We start from the raw sequence: 19739 nt of genomic DNA on the forward strand, positions 1-19739 counted from the left end.
GTTCGCTTATAATAAATTAGAATTATAACCTCGCTTAGCCAAATCAACGACGCAATAACCTCGCAATAGCCGGAGTACATGCAAGGGGACGATTCCAGAATCCTGTTGGGGAGTGCTAACCCCCAAAGAGCAACCCCCAAAGCGGCGTAGAGCAGTTGCCGAAAATAAAACATTCACAAAAAACCCATGGTAAGGGGTAGTTATCCTGCCTGACGCCACAATCCTCAGCGGAATCGTGCCGCGGAAGACCGAAAAACTTTTCTCGCGTGTTTTACCAACTTTAATATTTCATGTTGCTGATTTTCTTTATGGGATTTGGCCGTGGAAATCCCGGGGACGACAAACACCCGAACGTTCGCCAACCAAGGAGGCGCCCACACCTAACCAATCTCAACCCCTTGAAACTCAACAAGTTTTTTTTTTCTTCATGCTCTCCGCTGAGAGTCTTGAAAGACCTTTCGAGTGGAATGCGGACACGCCTGCCATGTTACGCCATTAGTTTATGATTATTGCCTGAAGTTTTGTGGGTCCCCAGTGGAGTTTCAGCATTTGGCACTTTGGATCAGTGTTGTCAACTATTTTAAAATCAAAATTAGCCATGTCGGGGTATAAAAGTAACCAGATTATGGTAAATAAATAAGGTGTTTTCATTCATAAATTAAAAGTTTAGTTGCAAAGATAATCTAAATTAAATGAGTTATATATAACCTGGGTCCTAAATCCTCACCCATCTAAGCAATTCGAATATTTCTTCTAGCCAAATCCCAGGAAATTCACCGTTTTGTGACAAATAAAAGCTAAAGTATCAACACTAACATGAATTCAGTGTGTAAAATATGGCAAAAGGTAACAACACTCACCTGTTGTCGACTCCTTGGTTAGTGTCAGTCGTCCATTGTGGTCGGTTAGCAGGAGCAGCAGGATCTCAATCAGTTGAATAACAAAGAGGCGTCGATTGTAAAACAAACACATTGCAATCCCACGTTTGTTGTCACCGCTTTCCGGCTGGGGCTCCTTTTTTGTGGCCCAACCGCGATTGTAACTATTATATATATCCTTTTATCTGACGCGATTATTGGAAAGTTAACGAACTCTTCGCGCTGCCAGTCAATTTGATTTCCAAAAGCATTTTCTCGTTGCTCCTCTCACTGCGATGTTTGGCTTGGGGAAATGGACGGAAATCGAGGGAGAAATCAAATCACCGAATTATATTCACTAATCTAATACACACACCCATGCACCCACATACACCCTCCCACACACACACACATAGATACACAGAAAAGTATGCTAATATATCTGGGCATACGCATAAATATTTTAGGCGAGCAACAGTGCGTATACTCAATTTGTTTAATAGTCCGCACAAACATGCCGCCAACACGATGGCCCGGCGCCAAAGTCATTTGTTTGTCAGCGCTCAAATCGGGAAATTGATGAAGTGGGAGGACAGTAAGGCCTGGGTTCTGGTGGATCAAAGCCCCCTGGGAACCACACGAAAATTGTACTTATATTTTAAAAAGCAATATTGTAAATTACAAATTTAGTTCTTTTTTCTAAGCAATTTTGTTATCAAATTTCATATAGCTTTAGAAGGAAAAGTTAGGGCTTGAAGTTATTTTTAATATTCCTGGATTTACTTGATTACACTTTTCAAGCCATAAAGTTTTCAGAAAGTTTTTCCAAAAGCCAACCAAAGTTTTTGCACCTTTGGTTTCTGTTGTTTCGCAAAGTTCAATCATTTGCGTTCATGTTTTTTTTCTAAACTTTATTTTATTGGCCAACAGAGTCAAAATTGAATTTTAGTTTCTGCAGATATGTGTATATTTACCCTATAAATAATAAAGGGTAATGATAAAGACTTAAGGTATTTAACTATAAATTTAACTTGTCTGCATATTTATTTAATTAACGACCATGTCCATATAACGATCAAATTATACCATAGTTCCCTTATAAAACCCATTAATGGTAATGTTAATGAAGTTTTAATTCAGAACTAAAATATAATTCTTCTCTGCAGGATAGAGAAATAAAAATCGCAATTAAAAATGACCCTTATAGTTTCCTGGTTGGCTGAAGTAATAATTTTCAGTATCATAAAAATTCCAGCCTTTAATAGCTTGTATAATAATTTCAAGGATTATAGGAAGAGCCTTTATATCCTGCTGAAAACCCATCCTGTTCTCCCTCCACTCAACATCCTTCATCATCATCCTTTTATCGGCCTTAAATTTGTACTGGCTTTTTGTGTGTTTTCGCATTTAAGCTGCGATAAATTCACAGATTCTTCGGCTCAGATTCTTCCTCTGCCATTACGCACGCATCACCATAATAATGATAGTAGTAATAATAGTAATAATAATAATAGCAAGAATAATGATGATGATGCCGGTGATGATGCCACATAAAAGGCGGCGGGGCCCATTTCAATTTCAATTCCACAAAAGGCGCGTGTATCTCCAAGATACATTTCTATATCTCGAGTGCGCAAATTCGCGCGGCAAACCAAGCCAAAGAACACAACAAAAATCGGCATAAATGAATGCTAAAATGTATTTTCGGCGTCTTTGCCATTACTATTATATGTCTGCGTTGTTGTTGTTGTTTTTGCCTTTGCTATTTCAACTATGAAAGGCTTTACAAAAAGTATAGCAAATCGCAGACAAACTTTTATACGTATGACAATTGAAAAAAAGAATTCAATAAATCAAAAAGAAAAATGCAAAAAAGAGCTTGTGCGAATTTGAGCTTCGCTTTTTTGTTTTGCATACACACAGAGAAAGTAGGACAAACTCTTTATTTGACAGATTTTATATTATATATATAATATACCATTATAGTAGCTTTGTGGTATTAAGCAAGATTAATACATAGTTAAAATATATATTAGGTAATCCATATTTTTTCTCTCTGCTTAAAAGCGTTCATTTGTTTACAGTCAAGCGCTAAAAAAGTTTGTTTTGTTTACAACTTTTTGGAATATGTATGAATTTGAGTTTTTGGTAAGATAAAACCGAATTTCGGGAGATAAGCAAAAAAGCCGGCTGAATAAAGGAAATCATATTGGGGTAGTTGTTGTTATATAAAACAAATTGTATGCGAATTTTTGCACAAAAACACACACAGATACGCGGCACAGCGCGCAGCTCACACACACGTACATCATACACACACAGGCACAGAATCAGGCGCTCAGGAAAACAGAGAGCGAAAGAGAAGATGAAGAGTGGGCCAGGGAGAGGACGAAGAGGAGAACAAACGAATTTCAGCAACGACGCAAATTTCGATTTCCTCGAAATTTCTACCTTCTATTATGCTCGTTTCTCTCCCGGCTTCGTCTTCTTGTTCTTCTTATTTGGGCATCATATACATTTTGTTTGCAAAAAAATCATAAAAAAAAATAAAATAAAGAGAAAAAACACAGAGAAGAAGAAGCAACAGAAGCAGCGCAGCTTACTAAGCTTTTTCGCTGCCGCCGTTTTGCTCCTTGTTTTTGCTACGCTTTCGCTTTGCCTTTGCCTTTGCCTTTGCTTTTGCTTTTTTTTGGTTTCTTTTTACTTTTAGATGTTTTTCTGTTGCTTTTGCCTTTTGCGGGATAAGAAGCAGCAACTACTGTACTTGGTGTTTTTCCTTTACTACACATATCCTTTTTTTGCCGCTTTGTTTGTTTGGAATTTCTCAATTTTCAAATACTCAAGCCACCCACACAAACGCACACACATCTACGCACTTTACGCTTCTTTGGTTCTTTGCTTCTCCTTCAGTTTCTTGTTGTTTTTCGCCTTTGTTGTATTATGTCATAATTTATCTGTCGCCCAGGACTAAACAATGCCGGAATTTTGCACAATTGATAAAGCCAATGAATCACATTTCGTTTTCATTAGCCCCATGATGTTCTTGCTGTCTCGCTCATTCTGGCTGCACCGGCTCCTGTTGCCTCCTCCCTCTCTTTTTATTTTCTTTTTGTATTTCTTTTTCAGCTACCTTTGTTGTCTTTTTTGCATTTCCGTTTTACGTTTGTGTTTCGCTCGCACTCACGCACTCAAACACACGCAAACACACACAAACACTATTTAATATCGGAGCTGCAATTATTGTTGTTGTTTTCAGCTTGTTTAACTTTTGTTTGTCACACACACCATAACACACGCACACACGCACACTGAGACTCGATCAGAATCACAAAAATCGCGAATTTACAAGCGCCGGCAAAAATTACTCGAGAATACCGCCCGCAATCCGCAAACACGTCCAAACAATTTGTTCTCCATCTGAGAACTGAATACACTGAGCTTTGGCGCACCGCTTCACTTATGAATGGACGGCCTCGAGAAGCAGCTTGTTCGGCGAGAAAACCCGACTCTCTCGCGCTGAGAGAATACTCCCCCGATTTCTCTCTCAGGAAAGCACTCTTACCCGGTTCAGATATCCGCGAACAAAACACAAGATACAAATGCGATCAGAGGGGAAAATCCCTTTTGAATTTAAACACATAAATAAAAAATAATGATTATTTTATTGTTTATTTATATTTTTACAAATCGCGGAAATGTAATTTTATAGATTATGTTATAAGCCTAGAAATAGAAATTTAAACTATATAACTTATGGGAAAATATTAGATTAAAACCCTAATTAAAATATTATTTTTTTATATAGTAACTTTCAAATGTAAAAACAAAAACCAAACTTATGAAAGATGTAGTCTATCTTAACATGTGTATCTTAACATAGAGATACAAAGATACTAATACTCCTTGGGTTAAATCGGTTAACATTGTGCGTGCTTTACAGTAACCGGTTAAGCTTGGGAGAGCAAGAGCCGGCAACTTTTGTTTTTGTTTGCGACGCCAAAAATTTCAATGTCGACGCCGACGTCGGCAGAGAAAGCTTTTTGAGCGGCGCAAAGCAAACAAAAAGTCTTGTTGGCGAATAAAGGAAAAGAAAAGAGCGAAAAAGATAAAATAATTTCAGTCATTATCGATTGTAAATTAAATCAAATAAAAAACACAATGTAATGATAGATTAAATCATGATATCATGAAATACATACTTTATAACAAAATAATTACCCAAACATATATATAAAGATATTTAATATTTAAAAAGGCCAACAAACTGTCGATTGTTATCGGTTCTTGAAATAACTAAGTCAATAGTTAGTGTACTGGCTAAAGTGGAAGGTGTACTTACTATCCCCCAAGAGTGTGACCAAGTATACGCTGGGCAAAATACCGTAGAGTAAATAAAAGTCCTACTTACAAAAATACCATAAAAATACTAATTCCGTAACTACGTTTTTACAGCTTATCTAAAAGGTTATACTGCAGATAGTTGTTGTTGCGCGCGGGCGGACGACGAGAAAAAATTGGAAACGCGGATGAAAACAACGGTTGATTTTCACCCAACGCTCGTGATTTTCGACCGCTTTTGAGTGAAGAAAAAACCCGCCTGATTTTTAACTGCATGTGCGTGCAAGTGTGTGTGTGACGGTGTGCGCGTGTACGTGTTCGTATAGACGCGCTTCTCCATTTCTGTTGTTTAGTGTGGCCCCTGTAACTACAGTAGATACCCGTGTAAATAACGTGTTAAAGCGTGCGAAAAACGCAAAGAAAAACGCCAACTCGCTGTCTATCTCTTTCCCTTTTTCGCTGATTTTTCGCCGCCTAAGACCAGCATTTTGTTGTTGCGCAGCCTTCGTCCGTGTGTATGTGTTAGTCCTGCGAGCGTGCGTGCGCCTGTATGTGTGTGTAAATTCCAAAACATACGCCGCTGCACAGTGGCATAAAAATGAGTTAAAACCACGTAAAGTAATTCCAATTTGGATTCCCGGCTTTCTCGCCTTGCCTGTGTGCGTGTGTCCGTTTGGGTGTGTCGCATTAATGTTAATTTTCCGCTCAAGTTTTCCACCATTCCTCCATTCCATTCAAATTCGTTGTCAAGAGGAAGCAACAAATGCGTTGCGTTTTTCTGAACTACGTGATGCAATGCGTTTTATGGCATTCCAACCAAGTGCCAATTAGAATTGATTATTATTCATTATTTCGCTTATTACACACACACAGGCGCGTTTATTTGTGCGTTTGTGTTTAAGCGGCTCTCTTTTGGCTCGCTCTTTTCGCTTGCTCCCTCTCTCACTCAAACAAAACTCCAGTGAGCCGCAACAACAAAAATGGCAAGGCCAGGCAAAAAAAAAAACACACAAAATTCTCCCTTTCTTACGTGTTTTCCTTTGCCTTTTGACGTAACGCCACGCTTAACGTAATGTGCAAAATCTGCGAAGTACAAATAAAATGTTAAATTTAATTGCAGTGAAAAAATGTGGGCGAAACGTGTGCGATAAAGAAAAGGCCCGATAGAAATATAGAAATATAAAGTGTGCAACGCAAGTCCGTGTCTGCAGAAAAACAGACGCGGTCAATGTCCGCCAGTTAGCCAAGTCAAGAAGAGACAACCTACGATCAAAACGACCTAAACTTAACTGCAACCTAAATCCCCTTCCCCCCAATTAACCGAAAAGCCGGCAAGACGACGTCCAAGAAGAAGCAAACTCAGCCGACGCGGCCGAAGACGAGCAGCATGTTTAAGTGCATTCCCATCTTCAAGGGCTGCAACCGGCAGGTGGAGTTCGTGGACAAGCGCCACTGTTCTCTGCCGCAGGTGCCCGAAGAGATCCTTCGGTATTCCCGGACTCTAGAGGAGCTCTTTCTGGACGCCAACCACATCCGGGATTTGCCTAAGGTATACTAAAAATTAAAAAAAAAAAACATTGAAACTAATGGGAAAACCTATCTCCAAGGACATTGACTTGCAGTACAAGTATTAGCTTTAACTATTAATAACTTTCTTGGGGACTTTGGGGATGAATAATTTCGTACTTATATTCTTTAAAACATAAAAAATGATTCATAGCAAAGCAATAAAAAAAGAACAATAAATTCCAACTCATCCTAAAAAAGCAAAACAAAAAATTTTTAACAATACCAACAACTTTTAAATATTTATTATCTTGTTTGAATTTTCTTTTGCTAAAAAACAAGGAGAAAATGAAGTTCGGATGTATTCCGTGGTCCCGGGAAAACCAACCTGAATCTCAACTTTAGGCTGCTGTAAGCCAGCAAATGTCATAGTTCAAAGTGCGTGGGAAATTGAATAAATTCCGACAAGTCAGGTTTAGTTTGAGTGTGGGACCTACATAAGATAGTGGGTGGTAAATGAAAATTAAATATTAATAGATGCAGTGTTTGTCTTAAGACATGGAGATACAGGGGCCTTTTTACAGGGAAAAACCACTGGAATAAAAATATATTCATATTTATTTTAATTTTCTAAGAAAAAGAAAAGAAAATGGTGCAAAATTTATGAAAACATTCAGCAAACAACCCTAGAAACCAGATTAATTTCTCAGAAAACGTAAGAGGCACCTAGAAAAGATGTAGATAAATGCCAATAGAAGCTTGGACATTCTGATAAGGATTGTTTGATCTGTTCAGAACCCTCCGATTTTATCTGTTTAACAACTTTGAACAACGGCCTTGTCTGGCAACGATGGCGATGGCTTTACTTTGGCAAACTTGTCCCACCGAATGCCCCTAAGCTCAAGGGGTTGATGGCTAGGCACGTAATTTGCATCCCCGGGTGCGTTGACCCCGCCCAGGGCCATTCCATGCCGCCTCCTCTGCCAATCTGCCATCTCATTTTCCTCGTGAAAAGCCCATTCTTCTCCTTTGGTCAGCTATCTGCTATCTGTTGGAGCATATCGGCATTTACCAAGACAACAATTACGACAAAAGAAGTTCCCCCTTAGTCGCGAGAGCGGAAGTCTTTAATTAATGCGGGGAAATGAGGGGAGAAAATCGCCAAGTGGGCTGAATAGCCTTTTCTTCTTTGACAGTGCAGTCGGTCATAATGGTGAGTAGCTGCATAATTGAATCTGCAATTACGCAACTGATGATCAAAGCTCCGCCAAGTGCAGCATTCTAATTAGTGGCAGCCAAGTGCCCTGATAATAGCCACATAAATTGGGTGTGGTCGCCATTCAAAATATATTTTCCCGTTTTCTTTTTTATTTTTTTTTCGGCTGGGCTGTGTGAATAATTCTGTCGCTGTTGTTTATTTGGTTTTGCCAGCGGTCTTCCGCCACGATTGCAGCTGGTAAATAAACAAGTAAACAGCAGTCGGTAGTCGGACATAAACATTTGTACTGGCCCGTTGACATAGCAACAAGTTGTGGGCGGAGGTAAAGATACATCTCGGGTTGCAGTTTCAATTCATTTGCGGTCAGCTTTCCGAGTCTTGTGCTGGTTTCATTAGGAGGCCTTCTTCGAAGTTTTCCTAGAGTTTTCCCTCTGGGTTTTCATCGAGCTTCCTTCCCGCTTAGCCGCACTCACTAATGAACTTCTAATGCAAATTCAGATCGCTTTACCTTCTGGTTATTGGAGCAGCCACATGTTGCAACCACAGCAGCAGCAGCAGCAGCAGCAACTACATGTTGCTTTGGGGCAGCAACAGTAAGAGCAAGAACAACATCACAGCCCCAGCTCAGCAGCAACTACAATAGACAAGTCTCCCATATAATGATGATGTTCTGCTGGCGAGTTCGTTTGAATGCCAAACCGAATGACAGCAACGGATGTGATTGTTGCTTCAGTTTAGCTTCTGCTGATGGAATCGCTAGACTCAACCCTTTCTGGATTGTTGAGAGCGGTACACAATTTCCGCGTTGTCATAGCATTGACGAGTGGGGAGAGTACACGGCCAGAAAAGGGATATTAAATTATGATTGAATGGCTAATAATTTATTAAAACTGGAATCTACGCACTTATAATATGAGTTTTAGATAGTGGAAACTTCTAAATGTTATCTATAGCTATTTCCTTATTAGTTTTTCCGCTCTGTAACTAAAATTAAAGTTATTCCCGTAAAACATTCTTTTTTTAGTGTGGCAGAAAACTGTCTTGCTCAATTGAATTGTTGCTAACTCGACGACAATCTGCCGCAATCTACGGCCATTCATTTGCCTTCCACAGATGGAGTTGGGTTGGCAGCAATTGAATGGGAAAAAGCTGTTTTAAATTCAGTCTTTTCCGCAATCATTTAATGGTTCTCGGCCTGCTCGTCGTTCGTTCTATGCTTGCCATGTAATTGGTAATTTGCATTATGCAACTCTCGATTTAGGGCTCTCCAACTCAGAGATAATACTATGTCGAAGAACCTACCCCAAGGAAACGTTGTGGGCACAACAACGGGCAAGAAATTGGCTTCTTCAATGCATACTAACCACCCGAAAACCCGCACCCATTCACACAGTCACAACCGCTGGCCCCATTCATTTGGGCCAATTAGTCACGCTCGGAGATAAGATACCGAGTAATCACCTTATCGCCTGGCATTGCCCCAATGGGCCTGAGGTTCAACCTGCTTAGTAAGACCGACCACCTACACCTCCCCCTTTTGTTCGCATTACTGGCTTTCGAAACCTGAAGCGGAGCAGGTGGCTATATATTTTGGGGTGGGGTCAGAGGAGGGGTTATTCAGAAGGGGCTCTTGTGAAAACTTAACCGGCAGTCTGGCTATTGAACACACACAAAGAAAAAGAGCCAGAGCAAGCGGCAATGACATCATTTGGTAGTAATCGCGCGTACCTGACACAGCGAACTCGACAACAGCTACGAAAACAGCCAGCAAGAATCTAAAATGGCGGTCTGGTTTTAGTGAGTTTGGCTAAGTGAACACTACTCACTGCTAGCTACTCAACCTGGCTCAACACCTGCTGGTTACCCCCCAAAAAAGAAAAATATACAAAAACAGACGCCAAAACACTGATTTGGCAACTTTTTGGTCATCAATATATCTTAAGAGACTTTCAGACTAGCCATTATTTACTGGGTTCTAAAAGGCCTAATTACTCAGATATTTTGCAATGAATCAATATTAAGTAATATAAAGAAAACTGACATATTTTCCGATTCATATTAGCCACAGAAAATAATATCTCAGAACTTTATCAACTTTTGTACCGAAACAAAATGTATAAGCAGTTAATTTCTACATGGGAAAAATCAGGCAGAAATTTCTTCATCAATTTATTGTTTTTTGTACAAAGTTCTAACACAGAGGATAAGTCTTAGCTGCTTCTTAAATTTGCATTAAGCTTTCAAGCTTTAAAAATTATGTGGTCTATTTCTTTAAATCCTATTTCAATTAGCTGTGATTTGTAGATCAATACTAAAACACAGGAAATCAAATAAATAAACGTGAGTTGAATTCCTTTAAGTATTGTATAAAATAATTTTAACACCTTTCTTTGATTAAGTTATATTTGAATTTAACTGTAGCTATCTTATAGCCTCAAGACGAACTGTACTTCAACTTGTGGAATTTTTCATTCGGTTTGTTTTGAGTTTTTCATTTCGTTTTCGTTACACTAAGCCAACCGCTCGTCTCTCGAATTCCCCATCGCTTACCACTTTTATTCTAGCCACTATTCAGTGAGCTTGTGCAAACCGGTTTGCCTATAAATAAATAAATGTTTTCCACTTAATTGTTTCTGAAGGCTTTTGTATCAAACATTGCGTCTGGCCGACAGACGTAATAACTGAGAGATTGTTTCATGTTTGCAGCTGTTTAAAAAAGTTATTTAGTCAAAAATGCATTTTTTGTGGGGCGATTGTGGTCGGGATTCGGCTAAGATGCAGCTGAGATTTATGGCGCTTGATATGGCTATATTGCGTTGCAGTTTCTGTATTTGCATCTAAAAAAGATACTAAATTTCCCAAGCAGCTGTTTGGGAAACGAGAAGCGGTTAAGTGCTTTTCCGCTGACTAGCAGTTGGCTTATGTTTTTCTTCTTCTGAATTTTTATCCGGTGGCTGCATCGTCTGCAGGCGTCCATAAAGAAAGTCGTTGCCTGGTTGGTTCGTTGGTTTGCTGGCTCGTTGGCATTGGCATGACAAATGCACTGAGGAGCACTCAAACACACACACTCACTCACTAAACAATAGTTCTTGGGGCTGCAAAAGTTGGATAGAAAAATGAAGATGTACAGATTGGAACAGGCGCCCAGATACACGAAGCCAGACACTACTGCTATTGAAAATCCGATTCCGATTCCTTCTGCGGATGCCACTGGAGAAGCTCGCAAGCTCGTGTCTTGTTTGTTCGACGATTACACATATTTGTATATTTTTCGACTCCTCTGTTGCTCGGTTGCAGTGGCAAAGGCACCGGCAGCCATTTGTATCCATTTACAGAGAGAGAATTTTGGGGTTTTTAGAAGAGTTTTAAATAATATTCCTTGAAAAAACTAAATCTCTTACGGGTTAGTATTTCCTTTTAGAAGTAAATATTCTTCAAAACTTTTACCTTTTCGAACAGAAAGTAAAAACAACATTAATATCCAAATATATTTAGCTTCTTTTTTTCTCTCTGTGTAATTTGTATCTCCAGTGCGGCGTGAAATACTAAACGTAGTCGCAGTCTTCAGTTCCAGCTCTGCACATAATTGCCGCCGTCTGTCTGTCTTTTCTGTCCGTTTTTCTGTGTTGTTGGCTGTTCTAGCTCAGCTGGTTTCGGTGGCTGTAGATGCGATGAGTCCGTTGAGATACATATCCGTGCCGAAAAATGTATCTAGAACCCGTTTCCTCGGCAATAGTGCTGTGCTTTCTGGGCGCCTAGTCATTTGCAACATGCACACACCACTCGCCAACTGCGGCTATGTGGCTATATGGCAATATGGATATATGGCTATATATCTCTGTACGTGCGTACGCCCCGTTGTGTGTGAGCTGTGTGAGTGGGCCAGATACATTTGGCTTTCAGATTACACTTGCAGATACACTGGGGCACATTAAAAAATTGCTGGCGGGCAGCGAAGCGCACATTACCATACTAGCCCTCAACATACAGGGGTCATGGTTCAGTGCAGTTGCACTGGATTTGCTGGGTGGATTCTAGACTCCATTTCCATTTCCCGGGGACCTGGATACCGGAGCAGCAGCCATCAGGGTCTATTAGGTTTGCTTTTAGGCAGCGCAAATTGGTTTTTCGACCAGGCTTTTAACAATGGCAAATTGAATTGTTTTTGTTATAGCCAGTTCGTCTGTTCGCGTCCGAGATAAAGTGCCCGGCCAGAAATCGAATTATGCACATGATGATGCAGCTCAAACAGCCAGCAACTTGTCTGTTGTCTGTTGTTTTCTGTTGTGATGCAACCTCGAACTGCTGGCTCTGTGTTTTTGGCCTGGCCAAAAGCCAGCTACTGCCACTTGCTGTGCGCCTGCTCCGACTAGATACAATAGTAAAAGTGTGCTGCCGAGTGAGTGAGTCTACGATATCTGTAGCTATGGTTATATGTGCGCTCTTGAGTGGCAGACAAACTGGTAGTACTCCGTGGTTGGTACTCAGTACTCGTCGTACTCATGGCTATATATGCCGGCCGGCAGACCGGCCGGTAATTTATGGCCAAGACACACACATACAACAAGCCCGTGTTGCAGCGTGGGCTTTTGTTGGTTAGCTGGTTTGTTGCTTGCTTCGTTGGGTGGCAAAAAAAAAAAAAGATGAAGGGGGAGGGCCTCCTTTGTACCCAGCACTTGGCGAAAAGTTTACAATTCGCATTCATTTTTATTGTCGTCATGCCTTGTCCTCGTTTTTGTCTCTCGGCCATTTCATACCACCCACCACCCCCCTTTTTCCCCCCTTTTTGTGGGCCATTTTCATATGCAAGTTACGTTTTTTTCTCTGTCTTTCTTTTTTGGCCCGGACTGCCTGTCTTCCTGCATTTTTTTGCCCCTTTGTCGCTGACAGTTGCAACTTTTTGACGCATGATTTGTTGAAAGGCTTTTCGCTTTTTCTGTGCATAAATAGCAAACGGAATCTGGCCATTGTAGGTGGCCAAAAGCAATGCAGCTGACACTGATGGAGCCTAAGCCGCTTTGTCTTTAAAATAAAAGCCCCTTGTTCATTGTTGCAATGGGCAGTGTTTTTTCTGACATTGACTTTTCCACAAACTTATGATGAGGTACACGCTTTTAAATGTCCAGATTGTTTATGGTATAATAAAATTAGATTCTGTAATTTACTATGACTTTTACTGTTAATAAAAAGTAGTGTTTAAGAGTACTAAAGAACATTTTTTGGTCGACTAGAATGAAAATAGACTAGACGGTGATAAAATTAAGCATTGTTACCCAACTTTATCAGTTTAGTTATTTCAATTAATGAAGGATTTAAGACTCATGTCAAAAGTTCTGTAGCAAATTAACCTAACAGAGTTCTATAAATAATATTTGTGATATTGTGTTGTGTCTGACTCAAAATGGATTTATGGGTTGCCGTTCCCAAAATTCCTTTCGATTTGTATGACCATAAATGCCCAAAGCCAGAGTGTGTCTTGGCCGCGTTGCGGAATTCGCTTGTTCAGTGCCCCAAAAAACTGGGTCAACAACTCCGGCACTTGGCCAGGCACCACCAGCACTTCTATTGTCATGTGGGGCAAACAAAGAACATAACAAAAAATCAAAAAAAAAAAAAAAAGAAAGAAAAAATAGAGAAAGAATTTAATAAACTTTACGGCCAGAACTACGAATTATTTACATTATTCTGGTGGCGACTGCTCTTTTGGGTTCGCCACAAGACCCCAGCCCCAAACCCCAAGTCAAGAACTCAGGCAACAATGGCCGATAAAAATCGCGCTGGCAGAACAAAAGCAGCGGCTGTTAACCTTGAGGTCTATGACTCAGTGAGTCAGTAGGGGGCGCAACTTTCTTTCCAAAAGATGAGTACTACTCCACATTGCAGGAAGGTCAGGGTATGGGTATTTGTTACTGGGCATTGAGCTTGGGCTTCCCTTCACTTTGGAAAGTCCAACATTGGAGTGCCAACATAATTTATTTCGAAATTCGAATCGAAGTCGTGATTTTCATAAATGAATTGTTGGCGACATGTCTTCTGTCTGTCTGGGCCTGGGTCTGAAAGCTGTATAGCTGGATAGCTGGACGAAAATGGAGGATTCTAATGGTAAACTGACTGTTTGGACGGGTCACGGCACTAACAAATGACAACCCCTTGGAGATTTATGGCCACGAAAACGAACTAACTGAGTTGCAATCCCAAATGGCTTTTGTTTCGAAAGGCTCCCGAGTCGTGCTCTGAGGTCTAAATCTTATATTTTCTCTCTCTCTCTCTCTGTTTTCCGTGCTTGCAGAATTTCTTCAGATTGCATCGCCTGAGAAAGCTGGGACTGAGTGACAATGAAATTGGACGCCTGCCGCCGGATATACAAAACTTTGAAAATCTCGTCGAGCTCGATGTTTCACGCAATGGTAAGTTAAAGTCTCCGCCCACAAAACTATCTCCATAAACATGCAACAAGTGCTCATAATGCTCTAAATGACATTGATGGAGTATGGATTTTTTTTTTTTTCGATTTATGTTTTTGGTTAGATGGACAGCACGTGTCCGTTGATTGCAGTGATTGAATGATTGAATGACAGAATAAGGAGGGTATATAACCAATGAATGCCACACGCAATGTGGCAACAACTGCATATGATAATTGCATCTGTGTCATTGATTGGAATGGCTTTTTGCATATACTATACATCTATATGTATCTGCGGTTGGGACTGATGAGCCTGGAACTGAATCAGCATATCAAATGACGCATTCAGCTTTCTCCCACGTTGTGGGCTGATCAACCTAATTATGAAAAATGTCGAGCTGTCAACCTACGTGGTTATTAAGTTTTACTAATTGCATTTCTTGCTAACCATTTCGTTTATAATCTGTGCTAATTAAATGCCAGATTAAATCTTCTAAACAGAAAAGCAAGCAAGGTTGGGTTTCCATTTACGGTTTCCAGTGAATGAAGCAGTTTAAAATAAAATATTTACTCTATAGCATTAAATAGTTCGAAATTAAATTGAAGTTTAAAACGTTTATAGGTCACAAGCAGTAATGTTTGCCCATTAATTTCAAAAAATCCCCAAACTTATACCATCTAATACCTTCCATAGTCATCCATTTCCTTTCCTTCACTGACTTTGTTCTATTTTCCCCTTTAAAAGTGCTCTTCCTGCTCTTTTATCTTGTTAAATTGCTCTGTATTACAGACTTTTAACGACTTTAAACTCAATTTAAGCGCAAACAATTGCATTGTCTTATCTCTGTTGGCGCATGCAACATCCGTATTGCCGCTGCTCTTTTCATGTCTTCCAACAAGTTGTTGCTCAAACAAAGAAGATGCATCTGGGTTTTTAATAACTTTTCCCCGAGCAAAACTTCTGCCGCACATCCATCCATATACAGATACGCATACCACCCGCACAACCACCGACTCAATCCACGGCATACACATATATGCATTTTCCGCTCAAGCGAGCATAAATCCGTAAACAGAAACCCGTAATTGGAGTCAAGTGCATCTCTTCAAGCGACTCCGACGCATACAACATAATAATAAATAAATGGAAACAAAATATATACAGAAAATAACTTGAACAGCACGGGTATATACTCCCCCCTCTGTTGTTTTAAAAAACCAAACCCACCTTCTCTACTTGATAGTATCCATGGCAACAACGGCTTACCGAATACCGAATCGCTCATTCATTCACAGCCAGCCCCTGCTATATCATCGACAATGACGTCGATATGGCGCTTCCCATTTCCGTCCAAAGGTTTCAGTTTCACTTGCTGGCAAAACGAAATTCAGCAACTTTTCGAGGCTATCGCATTAATGCACAGCAGAAAAACTATTTTAAATTAATTATTTAATAGTATATACATTAAAATCAAGGAAATTAAAAAAGTATTAATTAATTTTTTAACAATACCAAAAAACAAACACTTTTGTTATCCAAAATATAATATATTTTGGTTCCCTAGTAAATATCGAATTCCATAATTATTTTGTGTAATTTATACCTTTTGCTTTCTGTGCATTTTGACCAGGTTGACTGCACTCATTACCAGATTTTTCGCTGATTTCAATATGACTTTGGCGGGTCGTGTTTGGCTTACTACTCTGGCTTGTTGTTTTGCTGATTATGCAGTTTGGTATTAGCAGTTTGCCGTTTATACACATGACCCACAAATGACCAGAAACATACGGCTTATGGCCAAGTGAATGGGTCCCCGATACCGAACTGGTACAAGTTTGCCATTGCTGTTGAAATCTGAGCTGGATTTTCCTGGCTGTTGGCTCTGGGTGAAAGGCCGCCCACGTTAGCCTTAGCTGAGATTATCCGCCTGGCAGGAATCGGTGATTAATGGTCGTTAAAGAGCGATAAGTCGATCAGCGAAATATTAAAAGATCTCTTAACAGTGCATGCTTTCTATTTGCTAAGCTTGAGTTTAATGTGTGTGTCGGTGTGGGTGGGTGGCTTGCCCCTCAGGGAAAGCCTTTCACATTCGATTCCTGCAGCGCTGAAGTGCATATTATATTGAACCCACTGGGCAAAAGCTATTTAGCACAGGTGGTGTAAAGCTTCGCATACCTTTCTATGTAATTTCCCACACACATTTTTTATTGCTAACCGCAATAATTCTCCGGTGTGTGTGGGAGTTGTATTTTTCCCTTTTTTCTATATAACATTTTCCATTTTCATTTTGTTGGTCTCAAATTAGCCAGCTCGATTCGGCTGCTTTACCAGCTGCAGTTTGCCACAACAATAGACGTTCATACCGCAAATTTTGCAAGTGCAACGGCAACAGCAATAACAACAGCAAGTACATAAAAACAGCTGCCAGAACAACAACAACAACAGCCGAACACTCTCGACCGACTGCACTTGACAATAGAATTTTGAACGCGACACTGGCGTCGTGCATTTGCCACCCGCGCCTGTGTTTTGTATTTGTATGCCAGCGACGGCTATAATAACAATTCTAACAAAAACATAAATTCCCCTGGCTCTAGTGGCTTGTTATGGGTGTACGTGTGTTTGCGCTTGTGGGTGCGTTTATATGGACACAGCTGAGATCAAAACAATAGCATCCGCAGTATAGTGACGATGGAAATATGACAGAGCATAGTCAGAAACTAATTTTTGTCTTGGTGAAGATATCTATAGAAATTCAAATGTAGTTGTAGAATCAAACCAGAAAAGGAGATAATATTGGACATCTTCTTTTCAATCTTAATATTTTGTATTAAATTTAAACTACTTTCTTGGGAATGGTAGCCACTGCTAGTTTAGCTCACAACCTTATATACGATTATATTACATTTTCCATTTGAGCATCTTTCAAGCAGCTTAATTGGCAGTACTTAGAGGTTAATAAGCTAGTCCTATTACAAAACCCTAACTGCGAGTACTCTGTATCCCTAGAATGCATTACTCTTACAGAAGTCAAGAAACCTAATCTAACTTAAACTTACTTGCAATCACATAATGTTGATTAGAGATTAACGTAATCATTGTAATCAATCGACTTTTGAAGTCTATATGCTATATATATGACCGCCACTGTGCACTGAAGTACAGGTGTCATTGTTGGTCGTCGCTAGTTTTGCACGTAAATCATTATGACAAGTTGACCCGCTTACAAAACGTAAGCCAAAAGGGCTCAGTCGACGTCGCTGCTCTGGCTCACATACTTTATTTCCATTTTTTTTTTTTCATTTTTACAAACTGCTAATTGTTTGTTTATTTGCTTATTGCGTTTTCTATTTCCACACTATATATATCTGCCATTCGCGTTTTGCTTCCATTGCAGTTCTGCCATTTATAGAGAGCTGCTTTCATGCCGTGTTTTGTTTATTAAATAGCAACAAATTTATGTTTTTTTAATGGCCCCGAAGGCGATGCAGTTGCCAAGCCGAGTTTATTATTCGTGCGATTGCGTTATTTTTGGCTAGCATCGAAAAACAAACAATAGAATTGTGAGAATTTGTCGCTGGGCTTTAATATTTGGGAATGGAATGCCAACCAAATTGGATTCAGGGTGACGAGGCGTAAAGATTGCACGAGAAATTAGAGTGGATGATAATTGGGAGAGCTCAAATAGAGCTCTACTGATAGTACTTTTTCCTGATTTATCCAACTGGAATGTTGTTTTCACTTCAATATTTGTTTTCTACTGAGTTATTAGAGTGGAAGCACAGACTTTATGCCCGTTTTTAATCAGCTTGTGCTGTCAACTTTGCAGCAATCTATGAAATTGCTGTGTGCGCCTAAAGCTGATTGAAAACTATTAGAGAAATGTCTGAAAGCCGAGTGCCACAAACTCAAACTCAATTAAATGCCATTTGAAAGTCATGCCCTTAGGCCCTGTTTGACACATGTTTCCCTCTTTTTCCTCTCGCTTTTCTGTGACAAAATGTATGTCATCTTTTCCTGCTGTTGATGTTTTTGTTTTTTTTTTCTTCGCTGTATGTTGCAATTGAGGCGTCAACTGGGTCAAAGTTAAAGTGCGCGCAAAAATGAACACGAAAAAAAGAAAGAAAATAAGAAACAAAATCGCGGCGCCTCTGTTCGAGTGGCGTGCTCATTTTGTTGTTCTTGGAGACTGCCGGAGCTCCGGTCCCCAGGTTCCAAGTGCAGTCACTTTCACATACACACATAGTATGGGCAAAAGTACGAGAAAACATAAGCCGGAGACGACCCTCGACAAGGCATCAAAAGAACTTAGCACACTCGGAAAAAAAACGAAAATGGAAAACGGTTTCTTAAAACACTACTCATCTTTAATAACATGTTAGAAGGAAAAATATAAAAGAAAGCCGGAACCTGTAATTAAATTTTAAATGTAGAACTGTTAAGTTTTTGAGTTTCCCAGCATTTACTTTCCTTGAGTATACAGAAATTTATAAAATATATTAAGCCAAGTTAATGAAATACTTCTCACAAGTAAGTCGTTTTTAATATTTTGTGTTATGATAAATCTAGAATACTCATGCATATAACGACTTATCAGTAATTTTTCTTTCACTGCAAGGGAAAGAATTAGTTATTTCCTCGAGAAGACGAGGAGGAAGAAGAATCGGGGGCATCGAGAACAAAGGCAAAAATCAAAGCTTTGCCGTGGTCTTGGACCATTAGGCCATTAGCGTCCATGACTTTGTAGGAAGTTCTCCACCAAAACGGCAATTGTTGGCCAAAGTCAAAGCAAACCGAGAGCGACCGCCAAGTGATGGGAACATTTCAATGTACTCTAAACAAACAAACAAAATTGAAGACCGACGGACAGATGGACAGTCGGACAAGAAAGAATTGTATAATTAATAGCATTAAACAAAAACTAAATCAAAATGTCAGGGGAGCAAAATCAGAGCAAATTGAAAAATCATTTCTTCTCACATTGGGTAATTTTATTCAATACTGTCGATTTCATTTTTGTGCTTTATATATCTATATATATATATGTTCAACTCATTTATTTCGATCTTGTTGGTCTCTGGAGCCGATTGACGTCACTCGTGGGATGAGCAATTAAAAACTACTCGGCCAGCAGGCAGCAATTCAACGAGCTTGTACAAACAACAAATCAAAAGTGAATCCTCTCGACTTGGCAACAACGATCAGCCAAAAGAATTGAGTTGGCCAAAAGAATAAAACAACAAACATAGATGTTGCAAACGAATTTCTAGCGTGTGCGATTTCAAAAATTGTTTAAATAAGTTTTTGACTTTACAAAAAGGCATTCATGCTTCCCAAACCAACTTAATTATTTCTTAATTTACATTGTAATAACCTTTTGACTTTTTGCCACATCCATTAATGTTTGATCAA

The 19739-nt window shown here is 39.6% G+C and overlaps 2 protein-coding genes across 34 annotated transcripts in view; one reads left to right on the forward strand and one right to left on the reverse strand.

The window, feature by feature from the left end:
- The window catches only part of LOC108113583, a 61922-nt gene extending 57577 nt beyond the window's left edge, over positions 1-4345 (reverse strand). The window contains exons 1-2 of one of the 3 annotated variants that reach the window (XM_017224225.2): positions 3734-4345; positions 861-1161 (exon numbers count right to left, since the gene is read on the reverse strand). In XM_017224225.2, the coding sequence (XP_017079714.1) occupies positions 861-972 (112 nt within the window). In that variant the 5' untranslated portion in view covers positions 973-1161; positions 3734-4345. The remainder of the gene's footprint in view (positions 1-860; positions 1162-3733) is intronic. The other 2 variants (XM_017224226.2, XM_017224227.2) reach the window with 2 other exon arrangements.
- Positions 4346-5322: 977 nt separating this feature from the next.
- Positions 5323-19739, forward strand: part of LOC108113576 (protein lap4) — a 62145-nt gene continuing 47728 nt past the window's right edge. For 9 of the 31 annotated variants that reach the window (XM_017224174.2, XM_017224178.2, XM_017224177.2 and 6 more), the window contains exons 1-3: positions 5324-5579; positions 6316-6744; positions 14210-14327. In XM_017224174.2, coding sequence (XP_017079663.2) covers positions 6583-6744; positions 14210-14327 — 280 coding nt within the window. In that variant the 5' untranslated portion in view covers positions 5324-5579; positions 6316-6582. Of the gene's footprint in view, positions 5580-6315; positions 6745-14209; positions 14328-19739 lie in introns of all 31 variants that reach the window. The other 22 variants (XM_017224183.2, XM_017224188.2, XM_017224182.2 and 19 more) reach the window with 10 other exon arrangements.

Source organism: Drosophila eugracilis, unplaced genomic scaffold, assembly GCF_018153835.1.
Source record: "Drosophila eugracilis isolate 14026-0451.02 unplaced genomic scaffold, ASM1815383v1 contig_367, whole genome shotgun sequence".
NCBI lineage: Eukaryota > Metazoa > Arthropoda > Insecta > Diptera > Drosophilidae > Drosophila > Drosophila eugracilis.